The sequence below is a fragment of the Salmo salar genome, chromosome 18 (genome assembly GCF_965601325.2).
Source record: "Salmo salar chromosome 18, fSalSal1, whole genome shotgun sequence".
Classification (NCBI taxonomy): Eukaryota; Metazoa; Chordata; class Actinopteri; order Salmoniformes; family Salmonidae; genus Salmo; species Salmo salar.
The window spans coordinates 72,351,459-72,363,162 of NC_138308.1; the positions used below are offsets into that span (position 1 = coordinate 72,351,459).

General features: G+C 45.3%; 1 protein-coding gene across 2 annotated transcripts; it reads left to right on the forward strand.

Annotated features, from left to right (window-relative positions):
• Positions 1-448: 448 nt before the first annotated feature.
• LOC145861756 (uncharacterized) lies at positions 449-7,444 on the forward strand. Of its 2 annotated transcripts, XM_082965105.1 has the most exons (5): positions 456-944; positions 1,387-1,438; positions 1,753-2,299; positions 6,776-6,912; positions 7,073-7,444. In XM_082965105.1, exons 2-5 carry the CDS (start codon positions 1,424-1,426, stop codon positions 7,178-7,180), a joined length of 807 nt encoding a protein of 268 aa, XP_082821231.1. In that variant the 5' UTR covers positions 456-944; positions 1,387-1,423; the 3' UTR covers positions 7,181-7,444. The 2 variants fall into 2 exon arrangements, with proteins under 2 accessions (XP_082821232.1, XP_082821231.1); XM_082965106.1 differs by lacking the exon at positions 1,387-1,438 and having other exon boundaries at positions 449-944.
• Positions 7,445-11,704: the final 4,260 nt, after the last annotated feature.

Here is an 11,704-nt window from a genome sequence, read left to right on the forward strand (position 1 = left end):
GCACGCACACATTGGCACAGCACTCTGCAGTGTGTTGTTAGTGTTGTGGAGTAGGATCTGAAGGGGGGGCAGGAAGGAGAGGGGTCGGTTTGTGTCATATGGGGAGTAGTAAGGAGGGCACTTGGTCCCATGCATATGCCTATCTTTGTCTGTCTGTCCTGCTGTGATGATTAATTAAACATGTTTTGATATGACTCTGTCTACTGTCCTTTATGTTTTAGCTTAGTCTCCTGTATTTTGTCGTTTGTGTCTGCGTAGCTGTGTGTCTTCAATGAGCCTGTGCGTGTGACTGGTGGGTGTACCCTGATCCAGGTTTGCATACAGATGTTTGTTTATGAACTTTGACCTGTTAGAAGAAATGTTCCTAGAGGGAACAACAGGTTGTATGATTATTAACTTCCAGCGGTATGAATAAAACACTTTATTTTCTGAAACCATTGCGCACACACAACTGACTAAAGTCTAGCAGTGGTTGAGTATATGAATATATGTTAATTTATTGCATGTACTGAATAGGCTATAAAACTTATATGGTGAAGGGGGTCAAGTGGTAACCAAGGGCAACAACCCCTGAACCTCGAGCTGAAAAGGATGTAAATTATTAATGTGCGCGGATGGAGGAGAGCATGATGTGTAGCCCTGAATTTGGCACAGACCGGACTTCGGAGTGCCAGAGAGTGTGTGTTTAGTGCTTTGGTGTGTTTGTATCGTATTGACAGCACTTGGGAGTGTCGACTAGCGAAAGCTGCGCGGGCATCGTGTGTTGTGTGAATGGCGGATGACTAGGTTCGGTACAAAAATCGGTCACCTGTTCGCACAGCAGACTTTGCCCAGTGAGGGAGTGTGTACGGAAATTCAGTAACAAGCAGCGGGCAAGCGAATCTAGCAGCGGAACGGGGGCGCCTCGAGCTGTCAAGCGCGAGCCGATCGCTGAAGCGCGCCAGGTGAGTAGGATGTAATGAATGGATGTAGCCTATTGGTCGTCCTTATAACACACATCTAGGATCAGATTACTATACCCAAACAACTATGGGGGGATGGCAGAGACCGCGGGCAGATTCATCATTCTGATCCTAGAATCAATGGCTCGTTGATCAATACGCACAATAAACTAAAGGCTTTCATTTCAGCCAGGTATAGCGACATAACGCATTTTTCACCGAGCTCAGAGATAAGAAGCATGATTTGCGTGTTTTTTCGATTTTTGTTTATTTATTTGACGCTGAAAATCCCCTTCAACGGTGGGAATAGACAAAATGCTGTGATTGGCCAAGCTCTATGTTCTCTGAGGAGCACAAGGCTCCTATTGGGTAAGAGGTGTGTGCACACTGCACATATTGTGTGAATATGTTTTGTGTGTGTGTGTGTGTGTGTTTCTCTGTGTAGGGTTATAGGCTAGATTCCCACTGATACTGCTGCTGCCATGGAGAGGAGGGAGGTAAGATATCGGAATATTTGATTGTGATGCACAATGAAACAGCATCCATTGCAGAACATCTGCTCTTACCCCAACCTGCCTCTCTCTCCTTCTCATCTATCTATCTATCTATCTATCTATCTATCTATCTATCTATCTATCTATCTATCTATCTATCTATCTATCTATCTATCTATCTATCTATCTATCTATCTATCTATCTATCTATCTATCTATCTATCTATCTATCTATCTATCTATCTATCTATCTATCTATCTATCTATCTATCTATCTATCTATCTATCTATATCTCTCTCTCTCTCTCGTTCTTCAGTATCCAGTCGGCGAAGTCCTCATCATTCCAATGACGTCGACTTCACCTTCACCCCAGGACTCAGCTCGACCCCAAGCCCTTCCCCTCCAGCCCTCTTCCCCTCCTCCCCCTGTCTCCTCCCCTCCTCCCCCCCTTTCTCTGTCTAATCCCCAGCTCCAGGCTGAGTTTCTGAGGAGAGCTCCCAGAGCTACCTCCCCTGACAACGACTCGGCTAGATCCCAAATCCTTCCCCTCCAGCCCTCTCCCCCCATCTCCACCTCTGTGGCCACCCGCTCCTCCCTTCCTCCCCCTCTTTCCTCCCCTCCTCCACCCCTCTGTCTGTCCAGTCCCCAGCTCCAGGCGGAGTTTCTGAGGAGAGCTAGCCGTGGTCTCAGAACTGTCTCCTGCGACACCGACGATGTCCTCACCTCCCCCAGCTCCCCCCTGGTTTCACCCTTTACCTCCACCACCACCTCCCCCCTTACCTCCCCACCTCAGCCTCTCTCCCCCACCTCCCCCTTTAGCTCTCCACCACAGCCCCTCTCCCCCTCCACGCCCACTACAGAGGGTGAGTGTACGGTGTAATACTGATAGTATAGTCTGAGTAATGTGTTGCTAGTCTGTCTCCAGTTCTCAGCTACTGAGTATAGCTAATGTAGTAGTAGCATTGTTGTAGTTGCAGTAGTAAGTGGTGGTGGTGGCGACATTGTTGTAGTAGCAGCAGCAGAGGCGTTGTTGTAGTAGTAGCAGCAACAGCGGCGTTGTAGTAGTAGTAGTAGCAGCGGCGGCGGCGGCGTTGTTGTAGTAGAAGCAGCGGCGTTGTTGTTGTAGTAGCAGTGGCGTTGTTGTTGTTGTAGTAGCAGCAGTGGCGTTGTTGTTGTTGTAGTAGTAGTAGCAGCAGCGGCGTTGTTGTAGTAGCAGCAGTGGCGTTGTTGTTGTAGTAGCAGCAGTGGCGGCGTTGTTGTTGTAGAAGCAGCGGCGTTGTTGTTGTAGTAGTAGTAGCAGCAGCAGCGGCGTTGTTGTTGTAGTAGTAGTAGCAGCAGCAGCGTTGTTCTTGTTGTAGTAGTAGCAGCGGCGGCGTTGTTGTTGTAGAAGCAGCGGCGTTGTTGTTGTAGTAGTAGTAGCAGCAGCAGCGGCGTTGTTGTTGTAGTAGTAGCAGCAGCAGCGTTGTTGTTGTTGTTGTAGTAGTAGTAGCAGCAGCGGCGTTGTTGTTGTAGTAGTAGCAGCAGCAGTGGCGTTGTTGTAGTAGTATTAGTAGTAGCAGTAGCGGCATTGTTGTAGTAGCAGCAGCAGAGGCGTTGTTTTAGTAGTAACAGCAACAGCGGCGTTGTTATAGTAGTAGTAGTAGTAGTAGCAGCGGCGTTGTTGTTGTAGTAGCAGCAGCAGCGGCGTTGTAGTAGTAGCAGCAGCAGCGGCGGCGTTGTTGTAGTAGTATTAGTAGTAGCAGCAGCGGCGTTGTTGTAGCAGCAGCGGCGTTGTTGTAGTAGTAGTAGCAGCTGCGTTGTTGTTGTAGTAGCAGCAGCAGCGGCATTGTTGTTGTAGTAGCAGCAGCATTGTAGTAGTAGTAGCAGCAGCGACGTTGTTGTTGTAGTAGCAGCAGAGGCGTTGTTGTAGTAGCAGCAGAGGCGTTGTTGTAGTAGCAGCAGCGGCGTTGTTGTTGTCGTAGCAGCAGCCGCATTGTTGTTGTTGTAGCAGCAGCAGCGGCGTTGTAGTAGTAGTAGCAGCAGCGACATTGTTGTTGTTGTTGTAGTAGTAGTAGCAGCAGCGACGTTGTTGTTGTAGTAGTAGCAGCAGCAGCGGCGTTGTTGTTGTAGTAGCATCAGCGTCGTTGTAGTAGTAGCAGCGGCGTTGTTGTTGTTGTTGTAGTAGTAGCAGCAGCAGCGGCGTTGTTGTTGTAGTAGCAGCAGTGGCGTTGTTGTAGTAGTAGCAGCAGCGTCGTTGTAGTAGTAGCAGCGGCGTTGTTGTTGTAGTAGTAGTAGCAGCAGCAGCGGCGTTGTTGTTGTAGTAGCAGCAGTGGCGTTGTTGTTGTAGTAGTAGTAGCAGCAGCAGCGGCGTTGTTGTAGTAGCAGCAGTGGCATTGTTGTTGTTGTAGTAGTAGCAGCAGCGACATTGTTGTTGTAGTAGCAGCAGTGGCGTTGTTGTTGTAGTAGTAGCAGCAGCAGCGACATTGTTGTTGTAGTAGCAGCAGTGGCGTTGTTGTTGTAGTAGTAGCAGCAGCAGCGGCGTTGTTGTTGTAGTAGCAGCAGCGGCATTGTTGTTGTTGTTGTAGTAGTAGCAGCAGCAGCGGCATTGTTGTAGTACCAGCGGCGTGGAAGTAGTAGTAGCAGCGGCATTGTTGTAGTAGTAGTAGTAGTAGTAGTAGTAGTAGTAGTAGTAGTAGTAGTAGTAGTAGTAACAGCAGCATAGTAGTAGTAGTAGTTGTAGTAGCAGCAAGGTAGTAGCAGCAAGGTAGTAGTAGTAGCAGCAGGGTAGTAGTACTAGCAGCAGCGTAGCAGTAGTAGCAGTAGTTGTAGTAGCAGCAGGGTAGTAGTTGTAGTAGCAGCAGGGTAGTAGTAGTAGTAGCAACATAGCAGTAGTAGCAGCAGTGTAGTAGTAGTAGTAGTAGTAGCAGTAGTAGCAGTAGTTGTAGTAGCAGCAGCGTAGTAGTAGTAGTAGTAGTAGTAGTAGTAGTAGCAGCAGCGTAGCAGTAGTAGTTATAGTAGCAGCAGCGTAGCAGTAGTAGCAGCAGCGTAGCAGTAGTTGTAGCAGTAGTTGTAGCAGTGGCATTGTAGCAGTAGTTGTAGCAGCAGCGGCATTGTAGCAGCGGCATTGTAGCAGTAGTTGTAGCAGCAGCAGCGGCATTGTAGCAGTAGTTGTAGCAGCAGCGGCATTGCAGTAGTAGCTGTAGCAGCAGCAGCGGCATTGTAGCAGTAGTTGTAGCAGCGGCATTGTAGCAGTAGCTGTAGCAGCAGCAGCGGCATTGTAGCAGTAGTTGTAGCAGCAGCGGCATTGTTGTAGTAGCAGCAGCGGCATTGTTGTTGTAGAAGCAGCAGCAGCAGCGTTGTTGTTGTAGTAGTAGCAGCGGCGTTGTAGTAGTAGCAGCAGCGTTGTAGTTGTAGTAGCAGCTTTGTAGTAGTAGCAGAATTGTTGTATTAACAGCATTGTTGTAGTAGTAGTTAGTGATGCACCGATGTGACATTTTTGGCCAATACCGATATTTAAAATTTTAGCGGCCTTTTAAGCATTCTAGTACAGTTAACTATTTAACACACACATGGACGCAGCGGTCTAAGGCACTGCATCTCAGTGCAAGAGGCGTCACTACAGTCCCTGGTTCGAATCCAGGCTATCTCACATCCGGCCGTGATTGAGAGTCCCACAGCGGCGCACGATTGGCCCAGCGTCGTCCGGGCCGTCATTGTAAATAAGAATTTGTTCTTAACTGGCTTGCCTAGTTAAATAAAGGTTACACACACACACACACACACACACACACACACACACACACACACACACACACACACACACACCAAACTGACCAAAAAGTTATTGTCCCCTTACCAGTAAAACATAATCAAACCTATTTCTTTCACTTTCTTGTGAAACACGTACTGTTTCATTCTCAACCAGGATTTCTATGGAACGCCATTTGGGTCAAATAACACTATCTGACCAATCAGGACCTGAATATGACTGCATGTCACATAATAATTGAACGCATTCATACATTTTTTACATAATTATTACACATTGATTACACTATCACTCGTATTTCATGTCACAACGATTCATCGATATGTATGCTATGGTAAAGTTGTCTCACGCACCTACAGTGCTGTTTCAGTAGCTAGGTGTCATCATCTAAAATAACCCTAATTTATAAGACAGTTCTTATTTGATTAATGGTGGTTGGACCCATCTATGTGAAGCTAGCCACAATAAGGATTAGCCACAGTAGTGGACTTTGCGGTTGGCCTTCAAAATAAAAGTATAGCATAATTCTACTATTTGTATTCATTTGCATCACTGTCAATTACATACTTTTATTTTGAAGGCAAACCGCAAAATCTCCTATTGTGGCTAGCTACACAACACATAACGGTCCGTTCGAGCCTCGCTAGCCAGATGAAGCTAGCTAGCTGGTTGCTTATAATGTTAGCTTTGGGAAACAGGGTTAAGTAGCTGGCTAGGTATTTATTTTCATGAACTGAAGGTCAATTTCAATAGGCGAACAACAAGTGGCAACCTAGCTAATACTTACTCACAAGGATTCCTAAATCATTGCTAAGAATAATGAAAATGACTGCAGTTTCTACTGGCCATTGTTTTCAGGCTGGTTGTGTTGGTACTAACTAGGTACCAAGCTAAAGCTAGCTACCCCAGAAGTTTCGGTCGAACAAATCATGCTTTATTACCAGCGCGGTGTTGTAAACACATCGTTCGTGACCAGACTTTTTGTACAGCTTTGACAGTGCTACTGTATCTTTTTTGACACGCAAAGACCCAAATGGCGTAACATAGTATATATGTCGTGAAGCTAATAGCAGTGATGCTATTATTGTGTAACTCCAGGCTTGACCAGTCGGCAAAAGCCAATATCACCCCCGACAGAGAACGGTTGATTATCAAGGGCAATGAATTCCATTATCTTAGCTTTAATGGATTTCGTCTTGCTAAAATGTTCTTACTCTTTCAAATAACTGCTCGACTTGTTGACTGCTCGATCCACACAGCAGACATTGTGGGCTAGGTTAGGAATGCTGTGTTGCACTTATAGCGCAAAACTTTACGTGCCGTCTTTACGTCATGTACCTATGTTATATAGGTATGCACGGTAGCTTTGACATCGGTTTTTAACATCGTTGTTAAACTAGACATCGGGCTGATAGATACCGATGTTGTCATTTTTAGCTAATATCGTCCGATTCCGATATGTTCACCGATATATCGTGCATCCCTAGTAGTAATAGTAGTATAATAATACAGTAGTAATATGTGTGTCTCTCTCCAGTCAAGAGCTGCTGTGTGTAGTGGTGTACAATAATATTTGTGTGTGTGTGTGCAGGTCGTGCTACTCGCCTGTCTCTTTCCAGTCCTGAGCTGCTGACAGAGCTGCGTCGGTCTCAGTCCCGTCCTATGAAGCACATCTCCATCTCTAAAGGACTCACCACTGTCTTCTGTGGACGGGGCAGGGGCGTAACGGTAAGGTGTGTGTGTGTGTCTCGCCACTGTCTTCTCTGGCAGGGGTGAGGACAGAAAATATTGGGGGATGATGTGAGAACTTATCTACTGTGGTAAATATAAACTCCTCCTGATCCCCCCCCCCCCCCCCCCTCGTTCTCTCTCCCTCTCTGTGCACCAGACTCCTAGCTCTGCCCCTGCCTCAGGAGCAACCAACCAGACACTCCGCTCAGACTCCACGGCCAATGGAAGAAGACAGGCGGGTCCCAGGCTGTCCAATGGGACATAGCGTTAGACTAAGTTAAAGTGCCTCTGAGGAAACCAGCTGTTGTATAGTGTCAATGTTATTGATATTAATGAAAACCAGTAGTACTGTGGCTGGAATATGATACATGATCACACACTATCTATACTGCCATGTGCCAACAATAAACACAATGCAAACTAACCGACAGACAAACACACTGTAGCTCTTCGTGTAAGACATGGAGAGCAATGTGTTGAGCTGAGGCATGCCTCTCTCTTGAAAAATAAATTCTAAAATGTATCATAACACACTTGTTTGTCTCAGTATTGTGGGTGTGTGTGGGTGTCACATCCCTGATAAGATCCAGCCCATAGCCAGAGTCCAGAGACATCATGAGATATGGGGACATCACAGTGGTTGAGATAAAAGCCAAAGGTTACAGGTCAAGTACAGAGTGTTCCAGGGGGTGTGGCTTAAATAGCAAGTGTATGTTTACTGTGTTGCATTTAGAAAGGGAGGGAAAGGAAAACAGTACTAAGAAAGAGTGTAAGAGGCAGAGAGAGTACAGGAAGAATGAGAAATTACAGAGAGACAGCAGAGGGAGAAAGAGAGGGCTCACTTGTCATAACAACCACATAGTAATAACATCCACCATGCCACAACCCGTTCTCTCTATGAGCTATAGGTAGAAAAATAGAGTAGGTGATAGCCGTTTACTACCGGTTAGATTTGCTCACCAGCCGGATCTGTACTGGTAGCAATTAACCTGGGGGCGAGGTTAACTACCGGTAGGTTATGTGAAGGGTGGTCTACTGACAAGATGGGACTCTATGGGCAACTGCAACGCTACCTGCTGCTGGCCTCCATGGCTCTGCTGCTCTTGCTCAGCTCCTTCTGGCTCCCTAAGTTTCCACTTTAATCATAGTGTTTAGCTGAAACTGTTTTCCGTGTGGCTCTGTTTGTATAATGTGACATACACGTGTCCCTCTCACTGCTCAGGTTGGAGTGTGTGATTCCCGAGACCTTCTGGCACCCCTGTCTAAGTTTCCATTTTTACCATCCAAAGGTAACACACACACACACGTGATTTAGTCTGTAGGAAAATGTAGTTATATTTGAAAAGTATTAGTGCAATTGATATTCTAGTGTAAAACAAAGTGAAAGATTTGAATATACAACTGTGAAGACATCTAGGAAAATGATGTGATACTTTCTCTTTTTTTGTGCATTCCTCTTCCCCGCCACTGCCTCTCTCCTCTTCTAGCTGGAGACCCCTGTTATTCCAGATGCAGGAGACGTGCAGAGTGGGGGACAGCAGGGTGACAAGGGTGTAACGTTGCGTTCCATTCCCCCTTTCCAGGTGTGTCCAGGTCAACAGTTCCTGACCTCTTCCATGGCTGCATACACTGACGACGTTCTGCTGGAGCACTACCTCTACAGCTGGGACAAACTCATCAAGTGCGACTAGTGTGTGTGTTTCTGTGTGTGAGAGAGAAAGAAAGAAAGAAAGTGTTTATAAGGGGAACATCTTTTAAACTTGCCATGAATGAGGTAGTGAGGAGTTGTTAGGTAAAGGCCAGACAGAACGCACACAGATACACACGTGGGCACACACACACACTCTAAAGGTCGGTTCACAATCTCACTGAATTATCCCACACTACCCATACACCGGTGGCCATGCCAGCTTCCCAGCAGCGTGGGCACAGATGCCTGCTCTCTCACTCATAGGCCCGCTCACACACACACACACACACACACACACACACACACACACACACACACACACACACACACACACACACACACACACACCACACACACACACACTAACCCTAACCTTGCCCCTGTTCCCTAAGGAAGCATACACTGTGGCCCTGGCCCACCGTTGATCCGCAGGGCGCCTGAGCTGGTGTTTGTAGTGCTGCCAGACAGAAGACTGTTCCTGGACATAGTGTGTGCTCAACATTGTTATAAACGTTATGAGAGAAGTACACACACTCACACAGAGCATACTGGAACAACACAACATGATGGAGCTGCCCTCAACAAACATGGACAGACAGAGACACAAGACATAGCCTGCACAGACTATACTGAGTCTACAAAACATTAGGAATTAGCTCTTTCCATGACATTGACTGATCAGGTGAATCCAGGTGAAAGCTATGATCCCTTATTGATGTCACTTCTTCAATCAACTTCACTCAGTGTAGATGAAGGGGAGACAGGTTAAAAATGATTTTTGTTTGTTTTTTGAGACATGGATTGTGTATGTGTGCCATTCAGAGGGTGAATGGGCAACACAAAAGATTTAAGTGCCTTTAAACGGAGTATGGTAGTAGGTGCCAGGCGCACCAGTTTGTGTCAAGAACGGCAACGATGCTGGGTTTTTCACACTGAACATTTTCTCGTGTGTATCAAGAATGGTCCACCACCCAAGGACATCCAGCCAACTTGACACAAATGTGGGAAACATTGGAGTCAACATGGGCTAGCATCCCTGTGGAATGCTTTTGACATCTTGTAGAGTCCATGCCTCGACGAATTGAGGCTGTTCTGAGGGCAAAGGGGGGTACAACTCAATATTTGGAAGGTGTCCTTAATGTTTGGCATACTCAGTGTATACTGTAGAGACACACAGCAACTCTGTTAGTTAAGCCTACCGTATAAGCATGTTTACAACTGTATATGTAGAAAAGCCCTTCTATATTATTCTAACCCTATAACTCCTGCTTTATGTCAGTGAAGTGAAAGGAGTGAATGGACATGTTATTTATTCATAATTGTCTGTACAGATGTAGGACCTTCATTTGAGCCAGTTTTCTACAGCAGGAAACTAATCCTGCAGCAAGAGTAAATGTAAGTTATTATGTGGATTATAATTAATGGATAATTTTGTAGGGGTTGATACATTTTTCGGCAAATCAAGTCTGCAAATTCAACATCAAAAGTGTGATCAAATTAAGATCTGTATTTTGCTGTAAAAAGTGACTGTTTCCTGTATATTATTTTTTTATATCCTAGATATCTCAAATGCATGATGTTATAGGTTCCTTGCATGTCCTTATAATTTCAATCGTTTTCCCAATAAACTGCAGTAACAAGTTTTCAGGGCCCCCATTTACAATGTTCACGGAATATTGATAATGCTGAACAAAATGAAAACTAATTAGAAACAAACAGCTTATTTGTTGAACATCTGATTATTAGTGAACTATTGTACTTCTTTAAAAGTCTGAGACATTTAATGCTCTAGAGACAATCAGTGGTTGGTGTAATATCCCATCCAGGGTTCCATCTCAAACAGTATGCATACTGTCACGCCCTAACCATAGAGAGCCCTCTGGGTTCTCTACGGTGTATAGGTCAGAGCGTGACTAGGGGGGGTTTCATTTTCCAATTACTGGTCATGTATTTAACCCTCTGTTTCCCCCATGTCTTTGTGTGTGATTGTTTATGGTTAAGGTCGGTACGTTTCCGGCTGGGTTTTTCCGGGTGCTGTTTTCACCCGTGTTTTGTGGCAACCGTTATTGTTAGCACATTGGTATTGTTACTTTGTGCTATTTTCTTAAGTAAAGTGCGTTGTTCACTCATCTCTGCTCTCCTGCGCCTGAATTCATGCACCAGCTACACCTACCGCCTGACAGTATGCAATGCTCCTCCTCATGGGGTAACTTAATCTGGTCCTATGCTTCCTCTGAGGGCTGGACCTTTTTGTTGATCAGTTTGAAGGGCTAATTGTTTCAAAATAAAAATGGTCTTAATGAATATAGTTCTTAAAACGCCATAATTTAGACAATAGCAATTCACAGGGTTACTAATTGAAGACAAGTATAAAGTAATACCATTGATAGGTTTTCATATTGTGTAGTAAGATACCCAAAGTAAGTAATAAACACAATAATTACAACAATACTCAATGATATCATTTAACTACTACCATCAAGTTCTGTCACTCGAGAAGTAGTGGAACTTGAGCTACGGTGACTAGACGCTCTTGATGGAACATTGTGAAAGGAGGCTTCCTGACCAACCCCCATTATGAAGGAGGGAAGATCAAATGAAGCAGCAATCACAAATCTTCTCCTTTTGAGATAAAAAAAAAAAGTCCAGCCTTGTTAGAACAGAGTCTGGAGAAGTGACCTGCTGCAGCACTTCAGGATCAAGATTTTCAATGACGAGGCTCACCCCATTATTTCTTGGGCCAATCAATGAGGCCTCCGACACAATATCATTCTTCATATCAATACATGTGCTTCTAACGATAGGGAACTATTGTCCAGCAACTCAGTTGACATTGGAGTTCCTGGAAGTATTGCCAAATCTCTGAGACCTTGAGACTTTTCCTACAGTAGATAAAGAAGATGAAGGCCTTTGAGTCTCTCGCCACGCGCTTTATCCCCCTTACTGCAAACTGTCTCCACACTCTCCAGTATTGTTCCCACCATGTCATGGGGTTGCACCAGCTCCCCTGAGGTCATCAATTCCTCTGAACTGATCAGGTCCCCTTGGATGGCAACCAAGATTTGACTGATGCTTTTCTGTGGTGTTCACATCTGGTTG

What these genes read in the sequence shown, in the direction of transcription:
- LOC145861756 (XM_082965105.1), top strand. An exon ending in CTCCACGCCCACTACAGAGG is followed by an intron (nt 2,300 to 6,775) that starts GTGAGTGTACGG and finishes GTGTGTGTGCAG; the next exon opens with GTCGTGCTACTCGCCTGTCT. An exon ending in GACGGGGCAGGGGCGTAACG is followed by an intron (nt 6,913 to 7,072) that starts GTAAGGTGTGTG and finishes TCTGTGCACCAG; the next exon opens with ACTCCTAGCTCTGCCCCTGC.